The sequence below is a fragment of the Marmota marmota genome, unplaced genomic scaffold (assembly GCF_001458135.2).
Source record: "Marmota marmota marmota unplaced genomic scaffold, marMar, whole genome shotgun sequence".
NCBI lineage: Eukaryota > Metazoa > Chordata > Mammalia > Rodentia > Sciuridae > Marmota > Marmota marmota.
In genome coordinates, this window is record NW_026000026.1 from 71594453 (window position 1) to 71615163 (window position 20711).

At 46.6% G+C, this 20711-nt stretch overlaps 1 protein-coding gene across 1 annotated transcript; it reads right to left on the minus strand.

The window, feature by feature from the left end:
* Positions 1–307: 307 nt before the first annotated feature.
* On the minus strand, positions 308–12190 carry Hbegf (heparin binding EGF like growth factor). Its single transcript, XM_015484866.2, has 6 exons — positions 11851–12190; positions 11479–11652; positions 8752–8929; positions 2998–3153; positions 2124–2214; positions 308–1759 (listed from the first exon to the last, which is right to left on the minus strand). Exons 1-5 carry the CDS (start codon positions 11894–11896, stop codon positions 2142–2144), a joined length of 627 nt encoding a protein of 208 aa, XP_015340352.1. The 5' UTR covers positions 11897–12190; the 3' UTR covers positions 308–1759; positions 2124–2141.
* Positions 12191–20711: the final 8521 nt, after the last annotated feature.

Here is a 20711-nt window from a genome sequence, read left to right on the forward strand (position 1 = left end):
GCATGTGATGCTGGGGATTGAACCCAGGGCTCATGCATGCTAGGTGAGCACTCTACCACTGAGCCACATCCTCAGCCAACATTCTAGTAGAACTGATGGACAATAAATGTGTTAGTAGTGATTAGAGTTATGGAGAAATATAAAGCAATGTTAGCTGGATGTGGTGGTAGACACCTATAATCTCAACTACTTAAGAAGCTGAGGCAAGAGGATCACAAACTTAGCAAGACCCTGTATTAAATCAAAAGGGCAGCAAAAAATAGAAAAATACCTATGTTAAACTAGTTCCCAGTTAAAACAAGCAGACTACAGAGTAAGGATTATCTTTATTTGGATTGCAAAGTATAAATATGAACCATGTTTGGAAATACAGGTTGTAACAGTTCAGAAATGGCACCAGAAACTTCCAGAAGGGACCATACAGCATACCTTTGTAGTTTTGGTGAGATAGGTGGGGTTACCCAAAAGCCTTCCCCACCACCAACCTTCTCTATAGTAATTGGTAGGTAATCAATTACCAAGAAAAATCAACTCCAACGTTCCCTGTTCCTCCTCAGCCTTTTTCTTTGCTAATACTTTCTCTATACTGTCCTCTGCTGCACTGACCCCTGCATGGAGTAGCACCAGAAGAATGGTAGGAGTAAGAGAAATGTCTTGACTCAAGGGAGTGGGTCCCCGCTCTGTAGGTCCAGGGCTAGGGATGAGGGTACAGGAAAGCTGTAGGCATGGATGCTCGATCTCTTCTGAGATGTGGCAGGGAGAGAACACAGGGAAATACTGTTTTCTGTTACACATTGACATCAGCACCTTGGGCTTGCAAAAACACAAACGGTAGACAAAGTTGCCTAGGCAAGACTGTAGTCCAACTCATAGAGTGGCTCTGACCGAGTTAACCCCTACATCCCGACCATACAGAACATCCCTGGGGCACAGTGAAACTGGGAGATCTTCAGAAATGTGGACAGACAATAAATTACTACAGATGGGTCACAGAACCATCTCAGATTTGCTACGGGAGTGTGGCATTGAGCCAGATGGTGGGGATGCAAGAAAGAGGGTCAGAACATGGCCAAAGTAACAGTCTAGGCACTTGAAATATTATTGTTAGGTTGTTAAAAACTAAATAAATTAACATACATAGAACAAAATAAATATATAATTTAAGAGGCATTTTACAAACAAACAATAACAAAAAAAAAATAGTTGTTATCTTTTCATCTGGGCAGAAGTCCCAAAATTCAGAGTTCTCGGGCTTGTGGCATTTCACAGTTAGCTCATCAAATCCAGCGCTGGAGGGTCCAAATAGCAGATCCCTTGGTGGCTATTTGAGTACATGGCTTCTCAATCTTCATTGCTTTCTTCCAGTCCACAAAACTTTCCTTCTTCCTCTCCTTCTTCCTTTTTCAGTCAAAGATCCTGGAGCATATGGAATTTAACTGGCATTTTAATCCAGAATAAGTGTCTAAACAAACTGATGGGGGAAGTGGATTTGGTGGAAGGGAATCAGAAGGGCCTGAAGTTTCTTTGCTTTTGCTTTTCTTTTGATCACTTTTACTTTCTTCTGATTCAGATCCCACTGGATATATTCTGTTTGGCACTTGAAGACTCTGGTATTTTGGCAAAGCAATGATGCGCGAGGTCCAATAGAGATAGCAACTGGGGACAAAGAAGTCTTCACGGCTAGTTGGGAAGTCCTTTCCCTCTGCAGAGTTTGCAGAGAATTTGTGTCTTCTCAGAGGGAGCCATCCCCCACAGATTCCTAAAACACAAGGCAAAAACATTTAAAGCCAGCTCCAATCTAAAGAGGTCTTAGGAGTCTCCTGGGTTCAGTCTTAAGAAGTGCAGCAGATCATCTAGGAAGGGAAGGAAGAGAGGTGCCAAGGGTGGGAGAAACTGTTTTTTCTCAGGTATATTTCTTGGGTATGTCTCTAATAACTTTCATCCTAACTGGTGATGACTCACCAACAGTCTTTTTGAAAACAATTCTGCAATGGGACCCTGATTCTACATTAGGCTGTCCCCCAACCCCTAGTCAAGAGAAGTCAACACTTATTGAAATGGACCCAAGACCCATGCATGCCTTAATTCCTTGATGCTGCCAGGGACAAAGGATAAACCATTACCTTAAGCACAGGTCTCACTCAGTGGGAATTAGTCATGCCCAACTTCACTTTCTCTTCATTTTCTACATCATAACCTCCTCTCCTGTGGTACCTGAGGAAGAGAATATTTGTGAGCAAGCTTTGCCTGCTATGACAAAGAGCAGGTCCTTCCAAACAACTCTGCCACGGAGGCTCCTTCCATTATTTAGAAAAGCCCAAAGGGTGTGGCAGCCCCACACAACTCTGGTCAAAGCCCAGCTGTCCTGAGGATGCCTGTCTTTAACAGCAGGCTACATTTTACAAAGAGTTTTCACCTCACTTGTTTGAACCTCATAACAGCCTTATAGGCAGGTAGACAGTGTACAACCACTAAAAGACTACAATCCTCAGAAAGACAGGTAACATTCCAAGTCTCACTATGGATAAGTCGCACTGCTTGAAAACAGGCAGAGTGTGCGCGGCAGGTCTCCCCCAACCTACAACATATCTGGATTAATGTTTTGGCCCAAGGTCCAGGTACCTCAAAATTGCAAGGACAGACTAATAGTTCCACCTGTACTCTTACTACCAAACCACATACCAATGTCATCAAAGAACAGAGATAAGACAAAGAAATACGTGAAGAGGTAGCTCTATGGGTGAGTTACTAGGCCACAGAGGTAGGAAACAAACTCCTTTGAGGTATAGAACCTGCCATGGCCTGGTAAGTGTTACCCTGGTCTGGGCACTGGCTTATATCAAGCCTGAGACAAGAGATTTTTTTGGAGAACCTGCACCCAGGAACTATCCCAGGATCTGTGGGCATGAGAACAGGGTTCATGTGATCATCAGTTAGAAGGTCCAATAAGAGGAAGAGAAGAAGTGATTTACAGAAACAGGGCCCCCCATCACTCACCTAAACATGAGAAGTCCCACAATGACAAGCAGACAGACAGACGACAGCACCACCGCCACCACGGCCAGAATAGTAGTGTGATCATATGTATACAAGCGATTCTCCACCGGGAGGCTCAGCCCATGGCACCGTTCTCCATGGTAGCCTGGGTGACAGCTGGTTTAGGAAAGAACAAGGAGATGGGGTTAGTGATTTGTCTCCTCTCTCTTTTCTCTCCGTCCCTGCAATGGCCTAACTACCTAAGCCAAACCCCATTCCTCTCACCCTTAGCCTGTCAATCCTTGCCCATGAGCTCTGCCCTTTTTCTTTTCTTTTTTAATATTTTTTTTAGTTGTAATTGGACACAATACCTTTATTTAATTTATTTATTTTTATGTGGTGCTGAGGATCAAACCCAGGGCCTCACACATGCTAGGCGAGTGCTCTACCACTGAGCCACAACCCCAGCCCATCTGCCCTTTTTCTATACTGCTCCTTTAGTAGAATATTCTGGAAAATCTCCTCTGAATGTTTAATAGCATTTCCCCCATATGGCACCTTATCTTCACCAATCCCTCTGGTTCTCTGACCTAGAGTCCTGTCCAGGCAGGAAGAAGTGAGGATTTGAAGTTCTCAGTTTAGATGTATTCCACGTGTGGCAGATTTATTACATGTGTGCTCAGGCCACTTAAGAGGACTTGGGCGCAACAGCTCATGGGCTGAGTTGAGGGGATTCAGTATCACTCCCTCAGCAAGGCCCCTCAACATTCTGACCCAGAAATAAACCCAGCCTTGCCCATCAATGCTTCCAGCATCCAGTCCCTCCCCACCACTGCCCAGCCTATTAATAGGCCTATTCCTTTGCCAGGAGTCATTTTTCTCCCTTTCTTCATTTAACTCTCAGCTCCCCCTGGGTGCAGGGCACAACCTAGGAGCCTTTGGCCTCTGAATGCTAGGCTTTCAGGCCTCCTCCATCACAGGACAAAGCAAACAAACCAAGATAACATCTTCCTGCCCAGCTGCCCTGCCAGAGCATAAAAGAATGTCAGAAACAATTCCTTGGCTCTACTCACTCAAGAAATAAATCATGTGGCAACTGCCTCTTGTAACACAAAGCATTTCCTTGAAGCTTTTAGGAAGACTTGGAAGTGCTCAGAGTTAACGAAGCACATTCACATCCCTTCCTTTATCTGAACACCCCAGAGGTCCTTTGATGTAGGTGGGAGCCCCACTCTACAGAAAGGTTTAGTGGCTTTCCGAGCTCACAATAGGATAGAAGCATGGATGTGAATTGTCTGAGCTCAGCATGCCGTCCACTCATACCCCACAGTTGCCCACCTGCTAGTCAGGGGGTGCAATGGCACTAATAGCCCAGGGACATTAAGCCACTAGCTGCTGAAGGAAGCACTGAGAAGCTGGAGGCCTCCTCTTCTAAGCTGTACCTTCTCTGGGAAGGAAGGAGTGTATTTGGTGCTTCAGAGTGAGGAAGCCCTTCTTCCTGCTGACAAGTCACCAGGGAAGATTCAAGAAGCAGATCTGAGGCAAAGAGGAGGCCACAGAGGGCCTCAGATGTAGGAGCATAAATGTCTCATCACCCCAAACCAGGAGCTCTGTGTCTTCTTGCTGCTTTCTGCCCTGAGTATCACTGTCTCTGGCAGTGGCAGAGGGGCCAGGCTGGGTTGTGCTACATCCCTGACCCTGCCTTCCTGTCCTTCCCTGCTCTCTGCCCTAGCTCCTCCTGGATGCTCTAAGGAACCACCTCACTGTAGGGAAAATGTAGATCAGGACAACCATCCTAACAGAACAGTACACAGTGGCTTGCCTGGCTTCTCCATGCCTCTATCCCATTAGCCTAGCTAGGAAAAAACAAAAACAGAAACAAACAAACAAACAAACAAAAAAACTCAATGACCCCCAAACTACCAAGACATGGAAAAAGTTTCCAAGGGTGTCCCTGGAAAATCACCTGTATGCAGGAATTAGCAGGCAGAGAGGTTAAGTGATTTGCCAAATCTCACAACTAGGAAACACAGAGCCAAGTCAAAAATCACTCTTAGCAAATCCCAAATTCATGATTCTCTTCATTTTGTGGGGCAGGGGGGGGAACTGAACCCCCCCCCCCCAAAAAATGTGCTGAGGACAGAACCCGGGGCACTTTTCCACTGAACTTCTTTCCCAGTCCTTTTAATTTATTTTTAATTTTGAGAAAGAGTCTCACTAAGTTGCTAAGGCTGGCCTGGAACCTGACATCCTCTTGCCTCAGCTTCAGCTGGGATTATAGGTGTGCACCACCACACCTGATTGATTGTTTCCACTCAACAATGCAAGTAATCCTAAGGAAATAGATATCTGAAAAGTCCCTGGGGCTGTCTGACCCTGCTCCTGTTATTATTATTTTTTATTCATAGCTTTAATAATAAATAGTAAACTATTAAAGCCTTACTATGAGACCTCATGTGTGCTAGACACTCTATTACTGAGCCATATCCCCAGCCCTCATTTAATTTTAAAACCACCTCTGTGAAATGAGAGTTACTCTCCCTATGTTAAAGATGAAGGAACTGAGGCATAACTTCTATTAAATAACTATTAAATAGTGAATGGATTCAATCCAGCAGTCTAGATGACCATAGAGATTATATTCTGTAGGGGGTGGGGACTGAACTTGAGTCTGTTTTGTACTTCCAGTCCATCATCCAAACCCCACAGGTAGTTACTCAGATGATAGAAATAAAGCTTGGCCTCAGAGTCCCGCAATTCAGTTACATAATCCTTCCACCTCCACCCTGAGTCAAAAGGATAATAATGTAAACATCCTAATATTACCCACCTCCCCCTCCCTTTGCAGCCAACTACTAGGAATCTACTAGGGAAGGAGGGGGTTGAGTACATTCCAGCATCCTAGGGTGGGGGCAAGATCGAATGTCCTACCCAAAACCTGTGCCCATGAAAATAGAACATGTTCCTCCTCCCCATGTCTGTGACCCATTTCAGAACCTGCATTAGAGCAAAATCAAGAATGGTCTAGGGTCAAAGACATCATTCACATTGGATTTCTCTACCTGAAGAGGTAGAAGGGATACCTTTTGATGGAGGAGACTTAGAATACGCGAGTTCCAGACTAGTTCTGCTACCATTTCTAGCCAGGTGATCTTGATAAAGTCACATTACCTTTCCAAGCTTTGAATAATAAATGCCCACCTCACTAGAACATTGTGAAAAAAATAAAAGGAAATAATATGGGTAAGAACACTTAATAAAAAGCCAGGCCCCAAATATGTGTGCGTTATTACAAAATTGGACTGTAGAGGGTACTGCCCATATCTGGTAGAAGAGGGCACCCAAGTCAGACACAGCCAAGAGAAGGGGGTTCACCATTCCTTCATTCCTTCGCAGCATCTGGGCCAAGATGTGTGTGTGTGGATAAGCAAAGGCCCCAGGCCTACCTCTCTTCCAGCTCAGAGTCCTCCCTAGTCCAACCACTCTCAGATTTCCTCCAGCCACAGGAAACTCTGCAGCCAATTTTTGGGTCAGCAGCCAGTCAGGAGCCCCAGGAAACTACTCTTTGAGGGCAACTTTTGGCTGGTGACACAGAAGGGTTTTCCTGTTCGTGGTGGCTGCAGAGGGCTGGTTTAGGAAGCCAGCTAGCCTGCAGCTCACCATGGCAGTCTGGACACACCCTGGATGGTGGTTCCTGGGTCTGGAGCTGAGGAGAAGCCACAAATGTAAATGCGCAATGTTGCATTGCCCCAAACCATAAAGTCTGTGTCTTCTTACTGCGTCCTGCTATCCTGAGTACCAAGGGATGAAGACAAGAGGCAGCCACACTGGACACAGAATCCACCCCATGAAAATCTGCCCAGGAAACTGACATAAAGTCTTCAAGTCAAATTACTATGCTCTTAGACTAGCAAAAGCCTAAGAGTCCTCTAAGACAACAGCTGCCCTCTATAAAACCCTGCTCAAACTCTGCCAGGACAAAGGTAGTAGAAAAGAAGGATGCAGCCTGGGGGCATGAAAAGCATGCTGTACTAGGAATGAGGCACCCGAGACCCTGTCCTGTTTCCATCCACTTTTTTAACTATTGCTCTCATGCAAATGACTTCTGACTTACTGGCTACAGTTTCCTCATTTTTCAAGTTGATAACAAGTCCTGCCTTACCTGCAGAGAGTTTTTGAAAATCCAGGAAGACTACATCTCCCTATCCCCTAGGATGGTGCCTGGTACCAAGTAGGTGCTCAACACACCTGTTAAGCTTAACTCATATGTAATTACTGAAGATCTGGGATAAAGGAAAGATGGCGTCATTATGACTGTCATCACTATCCCTAAGCCAAAGGGAAGTTGGCCCTGGGCACACTTATCAGTTTTCTGAGCTTAGGTGGTCAGTTGAGCCCTACTCTCCAGGGAAGCAGTCTTATAAGAATTCTCAGCTGAGCTTCTATCTAAGCTCCACATCTATCCACCAAAAAGCCCTGGACCAATTTTGCCCAAACAGATTCCTGGCCTCAGTGCATCTTGACTACCCTCAGATGCACCATCTCCACTCTGTGCCAATGATGCTGTTTTACAAATTTAAAAAAACATTTCCTGTCTGTCCTGAGACAATGGGAAGGATAATATGGTGACTCTCTATGCCACTCTTAAACACTCCTCCCCAATAAAAGCTCCTTATAAGGATGTTATAGGAAAGGACACAGTGACTGTGGACATGGTGGGAAATGATGGGTCTGTATGTTAACTGCCAAATATGGGGCAGCTCTGCTATATGTGATCAGATAGGACAAGGAAGCTTTTAAAAGTTAAGGGATCAATTACAGGTAGAAGAGACAACAGGTAGTCAGCCTTCTTGATAAAATGGGAGAAGGCATACATACAACAGTGTTCTGGCCTGTTCAGCATCTCCCGGTCATAAGACCCCCAGAGACTGCCTCTTCACGGGCAAAAGAGTAGATATTTGCAGCCTAACATAGGGTGCAGGCCTCAGGCACAGTGGCAACATTATGCCTGCCAGAGAGCGTGGTAGTGTTGTCATCCTGAGGGGTTGCCAAAACAGTGACTTGCTGGGTTTGGTTTCAGAGAACCTAAGGAACTCATGGCCTCTCCACCCACGATGCTGCCAGACTAGAGGCTGGATGCCTGCTGGGTTGGGTTCCATTTCCTGTTAATCCTGCACAAAGGAAGAGTTCTCCCACCACTGTGGCCTAAGGTCAATACTTTCCATGTCCCCTACCTCCTGTTCCTTACTGGTGTGAGAAAGAAGGGAGGAGGAGCTTCAACTCCCCCATGATGACTCCTGTCTGTATTGTCCTGCCATGCCTTAAAATCAACCCACATTTGCTCATTCACGTGCACACAAACCTGAGACACAGCATGTGACCAAATGCACCTCATACCTGCCTGCAGGAGCCCCACTCCACCCAGGAACCTGCTCTGCCGTGTTTCCTACTGGCTTCTCACTTCTAGAGTAGGGCATGAGGCAGGAATGAAGAACCTGCTTCCAGGTGCCAGTTCTCTTAGCCACATGCTCATTTCTGGGCAAGCAGGAAATGTCCCCAAGGATTCAAGAGCGTCACAAAACCACACCACAGGAAATTGCATCCTCTTTGGTAGTGGTGCGGGGGTGACTTCCGCTGACTAAAAATATTTCCCTTCCTCCCAACTTCCGCCCAGAGGTTGAAAAGAAACTGTGTGAAATTATGAATTCAAGGAACAGTGACAACGAGGAATAGCCACGTGGCTGACAGGATTCTACCTAGTGAAGGGACACTTACATGCACGATGGAGCCCGAAGTTCCTTTAAATATTTGCATTCTCCATGTATGCAGAAGTCCTTGTACTTCCGAAGACACGGGTCTCTCTTCTTCCCTAACCCCTTGCCTTTCTTCTTTTTTTTCCCATGCTCCTCTTTGCTTGGTGTGGCCAGAGCTTGTGGCTTGGAGGAGAAAGCAACTGTAGGAGAAAGGCACCCTATTAAGCCTTTGATTCTTCCAGGGAAGATCAGAACAGCACCACATTTGGAAGGAATACATTCTCTTTGATCCCATCTGGAGTCAGAGGCCTGGGAAGGACTCTGGGCTCAGTGCCTCCCAAGGGCTGAAGGAAGACTGGGTAGAACCACCAGAAAGAGGGAACCTCAGGACAAAGTAGAGGGTACAGTATATTCCAAGGAATGCTAGATCCTCTAGTAACTGCAGTTCACTGGGCGATACTACCAACTTCACCCACACCACTGTCCACCTTCCACTCCCATCTTTGACTTCCTGACACCTATTTCACTCTCTTTGGCCTTCAATCAGCTTCACTTCCTTATTGCTACACTCAGTGACCCACTCGCAGGAAGAGAGTGTCACAGACAAAAAATCGCTTTTGAATACTTTGATGCTTTAGGGGTGGGAGGTCCTAATAAGAAAAATGTGTATGTCTTCAGGTAACCCCCTTTGGAGTTCCTAATAGTATGAGACAACCATGAGCTCGGGATAGATCTTGGTTTGAGAACAGCAAACAAGTCATCCCTGGTAAAGGGCCTTGCTTCGAGCAAAATATTTACCCTTTTGAATATTCTTTATAATTTACCCACTTTCCCAAAGATCTATTTACATTTATCCCCAAATGTCCGGTCTATAGTGCTATGGGATGGTGGGTACAATGTGTACAAGGGGTGGAGAGATGAAAAGTAAGGAATTATCCAGAAGGGACTGGAACAATGACAATTCCCCCCTTCTTTCCAGGCTTTGAGGACTAGGGGAAAAATGACCTCACCCAGACATCCAGCTAGAATTGGCCATGGGCTACTCCCAAAACTAGCCCAGGGGTCTGATGCCAGCTTTTTTCTGACCCCTGTTCCCAGTAGGAAAAAGATGTCTACTGCCCATAGCTATAGTCTGTGTCTGGCAGAAAGGTAGGCATAATACATTAAACTGCACACCTAAAATCCTCAAGCTGGAAATGACTTCAATGAATATCATGGCTTTCCATTTTTAAGATGAAAACCTTGAGATCTCAAACAGCAGTGACTTGCCCAAGATCATGCAGGATTGGGATTAGAATTGTGATCTCTGGTCCAGTCCCAGGGCCATTCAGAACTCAGAAGATGAGGCAGGTGGTCAGGGGAACCCAGTGACCAGGTCTGTAGGGAAAGCAAGTCAGGAGGGCCATGTCAATCAGAAAGGAGAGGGAGAGAATGGCAGGGTGACAGCCAGGCTCCTGCTGAGGACAGGGAGCAGTGAGTCAGGTCTGCAGAGGTATGAGGAGCAGCCATGTGGGTGGGAGGTGAGTCACAGCCCAGCCCAGCCCTGCCCAGCCTAAGAGAGCCAGGAGAATCCAGGCTGATCAGGCAATGGGTGACCCCAGAATGTCAGTGAGAGAGGATGAAGTGTGGGAGCCCAGGCTCAGCTTTGGAGCAGACTCCCGATTTATAAAAAGGATAGAGTTTCCCAAGGGAAACTCTGGGTGAGGAAGGAGAAGAACAACTAAACGGTAGGTGGGGCTACATCAGGTGGGTATCTTTTCAACCAAATATAGTCATTCTGGGGCCACAGGGCTTAGTCCTTGCTCCACCCCCACAAATCACTGCAGGTGGCCAGGGACAGGGAAGCCAGTAGGCTCTGGACTCTGCCCTATGCCTGTGTTCAGCTCAGTACACATGTGGTCCTTCCCCTTTTGGAGTCTACTCAGGAATTCAAGGTGGTTAGGAAATCTCCAAGGTTTGATAGCACTCGTAGTCACCCAGCATTTCAGTATAGCCTCCTAAGACTCCAGGGCTCACCATTCATAACCTTCCCCAAAGGTGCTGGCCTCACGCAGAGAGGCAAAGAGTACTCCATTCCCGTTTCCTCAACCTGGAGACAGGTGTGTGGGGAAGAGTAATACTGCAAACTTGATATGTGCCTAGATATCTCCACATTTGTTCTCTCTCTCTCTCTCTCTCTCTCTCTCTCTCTCTCTCTCCCCACCCCCTTGGGATTGAACCCAGGGGCTCTTTACCATTGAGCTACATCTCCAGTCCTTTTTATTTTTTTGAGACAGGATCTCTCTAAATAAATGAGGCTGACTTGTGATTTTCTTGCCTCAGCCTCCTGAGTGGTGGGATTATAGGCATGGCCCATAACACCTGGCTGTTATCTCTATTTTACACACAATAGTCACCAGATGTGGGAAGGAGGATTTGTGCCCTTTTTCACATGGGAACTCTGGGGAAAGCATCTCAAGAATGCCTTTTTCCTACCACTCAACTTATCTCAGAGGACAACCTGCCTGTTCAATTAGCCCTAAAGTATCCAGAAGGGCAGCAACCCAGACAGGTGAGATTCAAAGTAAGAAATGACAGGCAGCAAGACCTATTTCCAGGACCACCAATCCCCTCTTAGGCCATCAGCTTTTCCTTGGGGTCCTCCATGAATAACCCTCAACCCACAGGAATACTCAACAGCATGAATCTCAGAACCTCTTATTCTTCAACTGCCCACGGGGGTCCAAGGTTGGGCGGCCCTCACACCCACCTTTGAAAAGGTCCAGATCTGTCTCTTCCAAGTCCAGGACTTCTCGGGCACGATCGCCTCCCGTGGGTAGCAGCTGCTCCGTAGATCCAGTGGGAGGGTCCAGGTTGCTGGTTCCAGCCGCCAGCCCTCTCCGAAGCCGCTCCAGGCTTTCGCCAGTCACTAACGCCGAGAACACTGCGAGCGAGGGGCGAGGCCGCATCAGACCCCCACCTAGACCCCGAGCCACCATGCACCGATATCAACGCCCGCCCGCTAGGGCGCACGGGCCCCACCAAGTGGCCCGCTTCGGGGGCGCTGCAGCGACCTTCCCCTGTGCCCCCAGCACAGCGTCCCCATCCCCCCGATCTCCGGGGGCGTTAGCAGTCTTCTTACCTGCAGCCAGAAAGATCTTCAGCACTACCGACGGCAGCAGCTTCATGGTCCCGAACCCGGTGGGAACAGCAAGGCAGCAATCACTTTGGAGGCAGCGGCCACCGGGCAGCGGCACCGGAGCCAGGCGGCGGAGCGCAGGAGATTCCCCCGGGCACCGTGTGCTGCCCGCCTCTGGTGCAAGCCTAGCTGGGACCCGCGCACAGCACGCAGCCGCTGAGCAACTGTCTGCTCACAGTCAGTCCGCTGTCCGCTTGAGCCCCTGCACCTCTTGTCAGGCCGACGAGCCGCGTGCTGCGTGCAGCTCCCGGGGCAGACTGAGCGCTCCCAGCGCGCGGCCGGGAATAAGGCTCCCGGAGGCGCCGGAGCTCCGCCCCGCCCGGCGCCGCCCCCTCCCTCTCCCCTCCCGCGCCGGGAAGCGCGCCCGGCTGGAGGCGCCGGCAGAGCAGCCCCCGACCCTGCGGTCTCGGCGGGGAAGGGGGCGGGGGGGACCCGGCGGCTCTCACATTTTTTGGGACCAAGCCAGGGCAACCAGGGCCTGTGGGTAGGGCTGCTGACCGGCAGGTGGCAGGGACCAGTTCCTACCTTTCCTCATCCGCCTGGCGCTCTTCAGCCTTGTGACTGTTGAATTGAGAGCTGTCTGGGCCTGGTTCTTTGGGCCTTCCCTGCCCCTATCAGAGGTCTCCACCTGTATCACCTTCTGCGTTTCAAAAGCCCACTTTTTTTTTTTTTTTTGGCAAATAGTAAATAACAATTCATTCATCATTTAAAAATTAGGTATATGAATGCCCGCAGGTCTCATGAGCCAAGTGGCCACCTAGTTAAAGTTGCGGGCACTTGGTGTCAATCCAGCAAAAGCAAAGGAAGTTGGTCTTCCAGACGCAGGAGTGGCTCTCCCCTCCCTCATCCCCACCCCTGCTTCCCCCCAGCTTTTCCCCCAGGGGATAGTCTAGTTTAGGATTTTTGAATTTTGGATTATAATTCCCAGGCTTCTGGAATCAGAGAGAGACAGATTACAAAACAAAACCTTATACTTTTCCTTGCCTTTTCCTTCCCCCAAAACAACAACGAAAACAAGCCTCCTTCTCATAGCACCCAGCTGGCTAACCTAGACTGCTATGTTCAACAGGTGCCAAGAGATTGATGTTTCTCTTCTAACCCATGTATTTTTACAGGGGTCTTGTGGAGTCAATGTCTTGACCCAAAGAAATGACTCTCTCAGTAGGTATTTCAGCTCCCAGAGACGTGCTGGGAAGGGAGTTGGTTGACACAGGGCTGGGTTGGCATTCAGAGCCCTTAAATTGTGCCAGATAGAGCACTTGCCTGATTGAGCGTGTGTAGGGATAAAAACAGGCCTTCTATTTATACACCGTCTACCCCACTCTCCTTCCCCACCCCCACCTTTGCAGGGGTCAGTCTGGCTCTATCCTCTTAACTTGCCCCAGCAACCCTCTCCAGGCCTAGGTTTTCATAGTACACTGGAATCATTACAGACTTGGGTTTGAATCTTGCCTATGCTATTTACACGTATGACCTTGGACAAGATACCTACCTGACTGAGCCTCAGTTTCCACATCTCTTGAATGGGAATAACATCAATAATAGTACAGCCTATTTGTAGAGAGCCTTTTGAGGATCCAATGAGGGAACACATATAAAGCAGTTAGTACAGTGCCAGGTAAATTATAAGCTCTCAATAAATAGAAACTATTATTATTATTGTTGTTGTTATCACTAAGCATTCAACTTTGACAACACTATATCTTCAGTGGTCATTTTCTCTCCCTTCCCAGGCCCTTTGCTGGTTCCTAGGACAGCTCTGAGGCTTCAAGTTATAGTTGAGCAGGTTTTAGGTGGAAGCTCACTTATCACCTATTTGGCCAAGAGCCACTGTGGGATTATTCCTTTGGGTGATCAGTACGAGCCTAGGACCTCAGCAGATGGTGACCGCCCAGGCCACACCTTCATCTTCCCTCAGTAGCTGCCTGACCACCTGCTTCCCCCAAACAGAGCCACCTAGGGGTCAGGGCTCTCCCCAGGGGAGGGTGGAGGGAAACACTTCCTGACACATAGCCAAATCACCCCTTTTCCCCCCACCCGCTGTTCACACCCTGCTCTCCTGTCCCAGCCTGCCTCTCCCTTGGCATGCTCTGTCCTTCCGCCTTCTCACCCCCACATCAGATTCAGCCTCGTTCGTGGGGCAACTCCAAGTTTTCATCACACCTGGAAGCCTCACCCCAGCTAAGTTTGTGTGTCAGCCAGATTTTATAGGAAGCGCCTGGAAAAAAAGATGAAATGACTGAATTGAATTTGGGGTAGTCACTTCCCTTCTCAGAATCTTAGATGTTTACACACACACACACAAATCATCACAATTCATGCTGGGCAACCTCATTAATTCATTCTACAATCACTGAACACTTTCCAGGAATTGGGAACACAGCAGAAAATAAAACTGCTGAGAACCTGCTTTCACGGAGCTTACATTCTATAGGCAACAAGCAACTCATTAAGTAAACAAACAAGGAAAAATATATTCTGTAGTGATTAGTGCTAAGATGAAAGTTAAAGTGATGTGTGTGCTATGGTATGATGTGTTCCAGTGCCCAGGATGACTTCTTAGATTTGATGATGGATTAGCAAAGCCTTCTCTGAGCTGGGGCATGAAGCTGAGGTCTGAATAAGAAGGAACCAGACTTGTATCTTCCGTGACAAAAGCACTCCAAGCTGTGCAAATTGCACATAGACTCTGAGGTGGAAACAATCGTGGAGTGTTCAAGAAACAGCAAGAAGGGCAGAAAGGGAGGAATAGGAGATGACATTGGAACAGAGGCTAGGACGGAGAATAGAAGATGTTAGATACCAAGGTAGACACTGGGTTTTATTGCCCAAATGAGATGTCAATGGAAAACCACAGTTATGCAAGATTCTTCTAAACCTTCTTTCTTTCTGCCAAGGTCTACCTCATCCACTATGGTGTTAAAGTGCCAGAGACACAATCCCAAGGAAGCAGAGTTCAAATTAATAATTCTGCCTCTTTGACTGTCTTGTGACCAGGAGCCAGCTGAGTGTTGGAGACTGACTGCTCCTTGGCCACCAGTGAGTCAAAAGAGGACAAATCTAGAGCAGAACTCCTGGCATCCTGTTTCCCAGCCCCTCCTAGGTTCCCAGGCTTTGGAAAAGCAGGCTCCCCAGGATTCTGACTGCAGCTGAATCACTGCCAGGCCACAGAGTCCTGGATCTGGAGAAAGCTCTCACAAGCCAGTGCAGAGGACCTGGGAGAAAAGTTGCTGGTGGTGACAAGAAAGCGGAAAAGGGACGAGGAGAGAAAAGCAGCCAGAGTTCCTTCCCCACTGTGGCTGAGATGTCTATGATGGAATTGGTCCCCCAAAACCTGGCTGTGCACCAGAATTACTTAGAAATGTAGTAAAGATGAAAAGGCCCAGGCTCTACCCTAGTCCTTCTGAATAAAAATCTCTGGGCCAAGGTCCAAGCATTTGCATGACAGACATGTAATCCTGACACCAGCCAGGTACAGAATCATGGGTCTGCATAATTAATCAGGATAACATGTCAAACATCTAGATGAAATCTGAACCTCTGAAGCAGAGGCAAAGGAACCTTGAGTAATGATAGCTCTCAGGTGCTTAATGCTTCACCTGCTTTACCTTGCTTGATGCTCACAAGAGCCCAAGAGTAGATACTTATTTTCAACATCCCCATTGTAAAGGATTGAAGGTAAAAGAGGTAACAGGCCAGGGTGAACCAGCTAGTGAGCATTACAGGCTCAGTTTGCATTTCTCTCTTTTACCAGGGCTTCTGCTCTTCAACTCAGCATCATTTGAGTAAATGAATAAGAAGAGGGCATCCTCCTTTCCACTTCTGTGGATGTAACATCATCAGCTTTACTGAGGTTCTGTCCTTCATCTGTCCTGGAGCATGATGATAAGAATCTCCGCCTCCCTAGGCTGCAAGGAGAATTAGGTAGGGCAGCAGGGCAGCTAGTGAAATACATACACTCTTGAGAGAGTCGAGTAGATGTGGATTAAAGTTTGGGTTCTGATTTTCTAACTTTGAACATGTTATTCAATTTTTTTGTATCCACAGTTTGCTCCTCTGAAAATTATAATATTAGTTAATATTGTGAGGTCTTGTGATGATTAAATCAGATCAGATGTGCATAACTTCGAATATGATGCCTGACACATAATAGGTACTAACTCAATGACAGCTGTTACTATGAACAAATTCCTTCCTTCCTTATTTCTTTTCTTTTTTCTTTTCAAGTTGTAACTTGAATAAAATTTCTGCTTTACCATGGGCTGTTCTCAGAGATGATGAGGTCCCTTCTGGGAGACGGACATGCTTATCAATGAGATGGTAGAACTGCAAGGCTAACCAGAGTTTTGGAAATGCTACTCCAAGAAAGCGATTCCAGCTCAAAGCTGGGAGAAGCATGTGCGAAAGTGAGTGGGTGGGGGGTTCAAGTGCTTTTTTCTTCTACTCTGACTAGGAGAAATGAGTCTTAAGTAGCCCCAAAGCTGTGTTGGGAAGAGGGCTAAAGGAGGGAGCCTCCACTGGGGATACTTCAGGTCACCTTAAGGCCAGAGTTACCCAAACTTGGAAGGTCAGGGTGAGGGATCATTGCTCCTTGACAGGCTGGCTTCTCTCACCTTGAGCCCACTAATCGGGAAGTTTGGGGGTGCATTTGGATTAGAACTCAGGTCTGCTTATTGGCGTTCCCTTGTACCTCCTTATACTGTCTGGGGGCACCTCAACAGTGTTCTCCATGTGTGGATGGACAGGTTCTAATATGTGACTGTTTGGAGCCAGGATCCATTTGAATGGAATGAAGAATAGGAATGAATGATGTAATGAGAAGCCTTTTGGTGGGGGGGGCGGGTGTCAGGAATTCTTGTTATCTCCAGAAGATGTCAAGGAAGGGACATTTATAATGTGCTGAATTCCCTGCCATTCTTCTCTGTTTTCAGACCTGTTTCTTTGACTTTTAGAGATTAGCATCTCCAGACACAGAACTTTGCTCCTCGGCCATCCCCTAACACAGATAACTCTCTACCAGCAGAGAGGGGGCAGTGATTCCTCCCTCACCACACAAGTCTCAGATTCCTTAGATAAAAAGGAGGGCGGGGGGTGTTGTACCAGAAGCAGCGGCACACATCTGTAATCCCAGCTACTCAGGAGGCTGAGACAGGAGGATCACCAGTTTGAGGTCAGCCCAGGAGCTCAGCAAGATCCAGTGTCCCTGAGCTCAATCCCCAATAAATAAATAAATAAGGCTAGGATGTAGCTTGGTGACAGAGCACCCTTAGTTCAATCTCCACTACCACAAAAAGAAAAAAAAAAAAGTTGAAATGATCATGCTGTATTTAGGAACTGGCCAATGTTGTCTTTCATGAATTATTTTCTGTCATGTTGCTGTCAAAAGGCTTGCTTAGAGCTGAGATGTAGCTAGTGGTAGAGCTGCTTGCCTAGCATGCTCAAGGACCAGAATTTGACCCCTAGCACTGCCAAAAAGGGGGAGGAGACAATTCTATGACAATCTACAGTGCCTGATCTACAAAGCATGATAACCTTTTTCTCTGTGACTCAGCTTCCTCATCTATAAGTTGGAGAATAACAATCTTCTTAGGGGATGTTCTTGTGACAATTGAAGGAGATAGCATCTTTGAAGTGCTTAGCAAGATGCAAAACTCTATAAAAACAGGTTAGTACTTTTGGTAATTTTTCCAGTGCTTAACTTTGGAATGTAATCACATCATACTCTGTACCAGAAATATGTAAGTTCAGTTCTTAGAAATGCAGTCACAGAGCTGCACTTTAACAATTTAACAACCAGTTGCTCTTTCATAACTGAGGGTTGGTCTAAGACAATGATTTGCAAAGGAAGAGATACTGTCCCCTAGGGGACATTCTGAGAATTTGTGGTAGACTTTTTGATTGTCACCAACTGGAAAGTTCTTAGGCATTTGAGAGAAAAGGGGTTCAGACTAGCATAATTAAGAATAGCCCCACTTTTCATACTACTTTTGAGTGTCCTGTTGAACACACATACTGCTGAAAAACTTGATATGATTACTTGAACCTAGAACCATCTCTAATTTACACAAAAATATAAAGATTTTTACACTGACTTTTCCAGGAAGGAAATTAGTGAGAATTGTTCATTTTGGTGATGTCAAGTTGCCGATACAACATACCTTCATCAGTCAGTATTTACAGCTATTATATTCCAGGTAAGTCTGTGTAAGTATAAGCAACAGGCTATTTCACTGATCACTTTGCCTAGCTTGTTGTGGGTGAATCTATACATGAGATAAAATTTCATAAAGCTATACACATGGACTGAGGGTGTAGCTCAGAGGTAAAGCACTTAGCATGTGTGAGGCCCCAAGTTCAATCCTTGGCACTGCCAAAAAATAAACAAACAAAAAACCTATACATACACACAAACACACACATTATATGTAGAAACTGGTGAAATCTGAATAGGTATTTGACCCATGTCACTTTTCTGGTTTTGATATTGTACTATTGTCATGAAACATGTTACCATTGTGGGAACCTGGATAAAAAGGTACCAGCTGGGGACCTCTCAATAAATTTTTGCAATTTCTTATGAATATATCTAGACCCACTTAGTTTTTTTTTTTTTTTAATGGGAGTTTGGGGGTATGGCTGAAGGGTAGAATACTTGCCTGGTGGTCCTATCTCCAGCACCCGCCCCCCACCCAACACACACACACAATTTTTTTTTAAAGTTTATTAAAAACTTTTTGTAAGGGTTACATGAAATAATGTGGCTGGAATAGTGGTTGAACATAATCAGCATTTTAGTACCTAGAAGTTCCTTTCCTCCCCACTCTAGAGTGAATATTCTCTAGACTATTATTGTATGATAATAATGGCCTCTTTTTTGTGTGTTTACTGTGAGGCCTATTTTGCATGCATTCTTTCATTTAATAAAGCCTACAAAGTGGGGATTTTATTTTTGTCATACTGGGCTTGGAGCCAGGGCCTTGCACCTGCTAGGAAAATGCTCTATCACTCCAGTCTATGGGTACCTTTATTATTTACCCTTTTGCTCATAAGAAAAACTCAGGTTCAGCAAAGATATTTTCTCCATTTATCAGAAAGTGACCACAACCAAGATTCAACCAGGCAGCCTGTTTGTGAGGTTACTCCTTCTCCACAGGGCCCAGATCAGTGCATAGGATAAAGGTATGCTTTGAAGCCTGGAAATCATCTACTAACTCACTCTGTGTACATACAGGAAAACTGAGGCTCAGAGAGAAGGGCTTTGTCAAGGACAGACCCAATAAATCTGTGGTTGAGCCAGAATAAGAACCCAGTCTTTGAATTCCAGCCCACATCCAGAACTGCTCAACTACACAGCACACTTTTCTTGGGCCCTATCTGGGCAAACACTGGTGCCAACGGAGGGACTTGGGGTTCCTACTCATGCCCCTCACCAACCTGTCCAGCTCAGAGCACCAGGTCCAGAGCTGCAAATGAGGTCTGGAGAGGCTGACTCCTCTATAATAGGCAGTCCTGGGAGCCAAGGTGGTTGGAGACACAGGACAAGGAAAGATGCTCTGAACTTTGGCAAGAATTGGGATAGGAAATGAGGGTGTGTGTGGGAGGGACAGGTATCATAAGTCCATGCTCCCATCCCTCTCAGGTTTCCTTGAGTCACTTGCCCCTAAGGTTGGGACACATTCTTGAAGGGAATGGTCACAGGGGTTCCTCAAAGGCCTCTGTAAGTCTAGGTCAGTTTCTATTTCTCCTAAGACTGAAACCAACTTCCCCCTCAGGCTCTGCACCCCAATTGGTAATATAGTGACTGGCTCCTCTAGACCTGAGGCTGGAGGAGAGGGACATCTGGATTCCATTTTTTCAGGGGATGAGTCCTTGCTATTCAGTGCGGGGCGGGGTAAGCGGGTTATTCAGATGAACCTGATTGTTCCTCTCTTCTTTATCCTGTTGTGCTCCCCACATACCCCATCTCTCTAGATCAATTCTCGATGGACCAGGGCAACCAGGAGAATCAAGGATCCCTCTCTCCATCCCTCCGTTCCATCTCACTATCTCGGAGCCCTGGCGAGGAAGCCTAATAGCCGCTTGGCTTAAGGGAGAGGCTCTAGCATTTTGGGTCGTGGGGAGCAACGCCCTCGTGTGGCCTTCAGGAAAAGCGCGGCTCCTTGCCCAGCCCCCTTCCTTTCCTTGCGCTCCCCCAATAACCATTTATTGAGAGCTACCACATGCCACGCTGCTCTAGTCTCAGCGGCCAAGAAAGATAACATACTTGCCCCATGGACTGTACTTCTGTGTGTGTGTGTGTGTGTGTGTGTGTGTGTGTGTATAGAGACAGGCAATAAACGATAAACAAATAAATGAGGCAGTTACTAATAGTGATAATTACTAGGAAGAAAATAAAACAGAAATGTAATGGAAAGGGACCGTAGAGGGCAACTTAGGATAGGATGGAAAAGGAAGGTTTCTTTGGGTAGGTTATATCCAAGCAGAGATCTAGGTGACAAGGATCTAAGCAGGTGAGGACCTGGGGGAAATATTTCCTTGCAAAAAAATAGTTTGCGAAGCCCCTCAGGCAGGAAAAGGCTTTGCATAACAGACAGAAGGATGATGTGGTTAGAAATAAGGGAAGATGGAAGGAGTTGTGATTAGTGAAGTGGGTTGAGGTCAGGCCATGAATCTTGGAGCCATGACAATAACTTTAATTTTTCTTCTGGGAATGATGGGTACTCACTGGGTGAGTTTGAGTGGAAGAGTAATGTGGCTCTATTGGTTTTTGTTTGTTTGTTTGTTTTTGGTGCTGGGGACTGAAT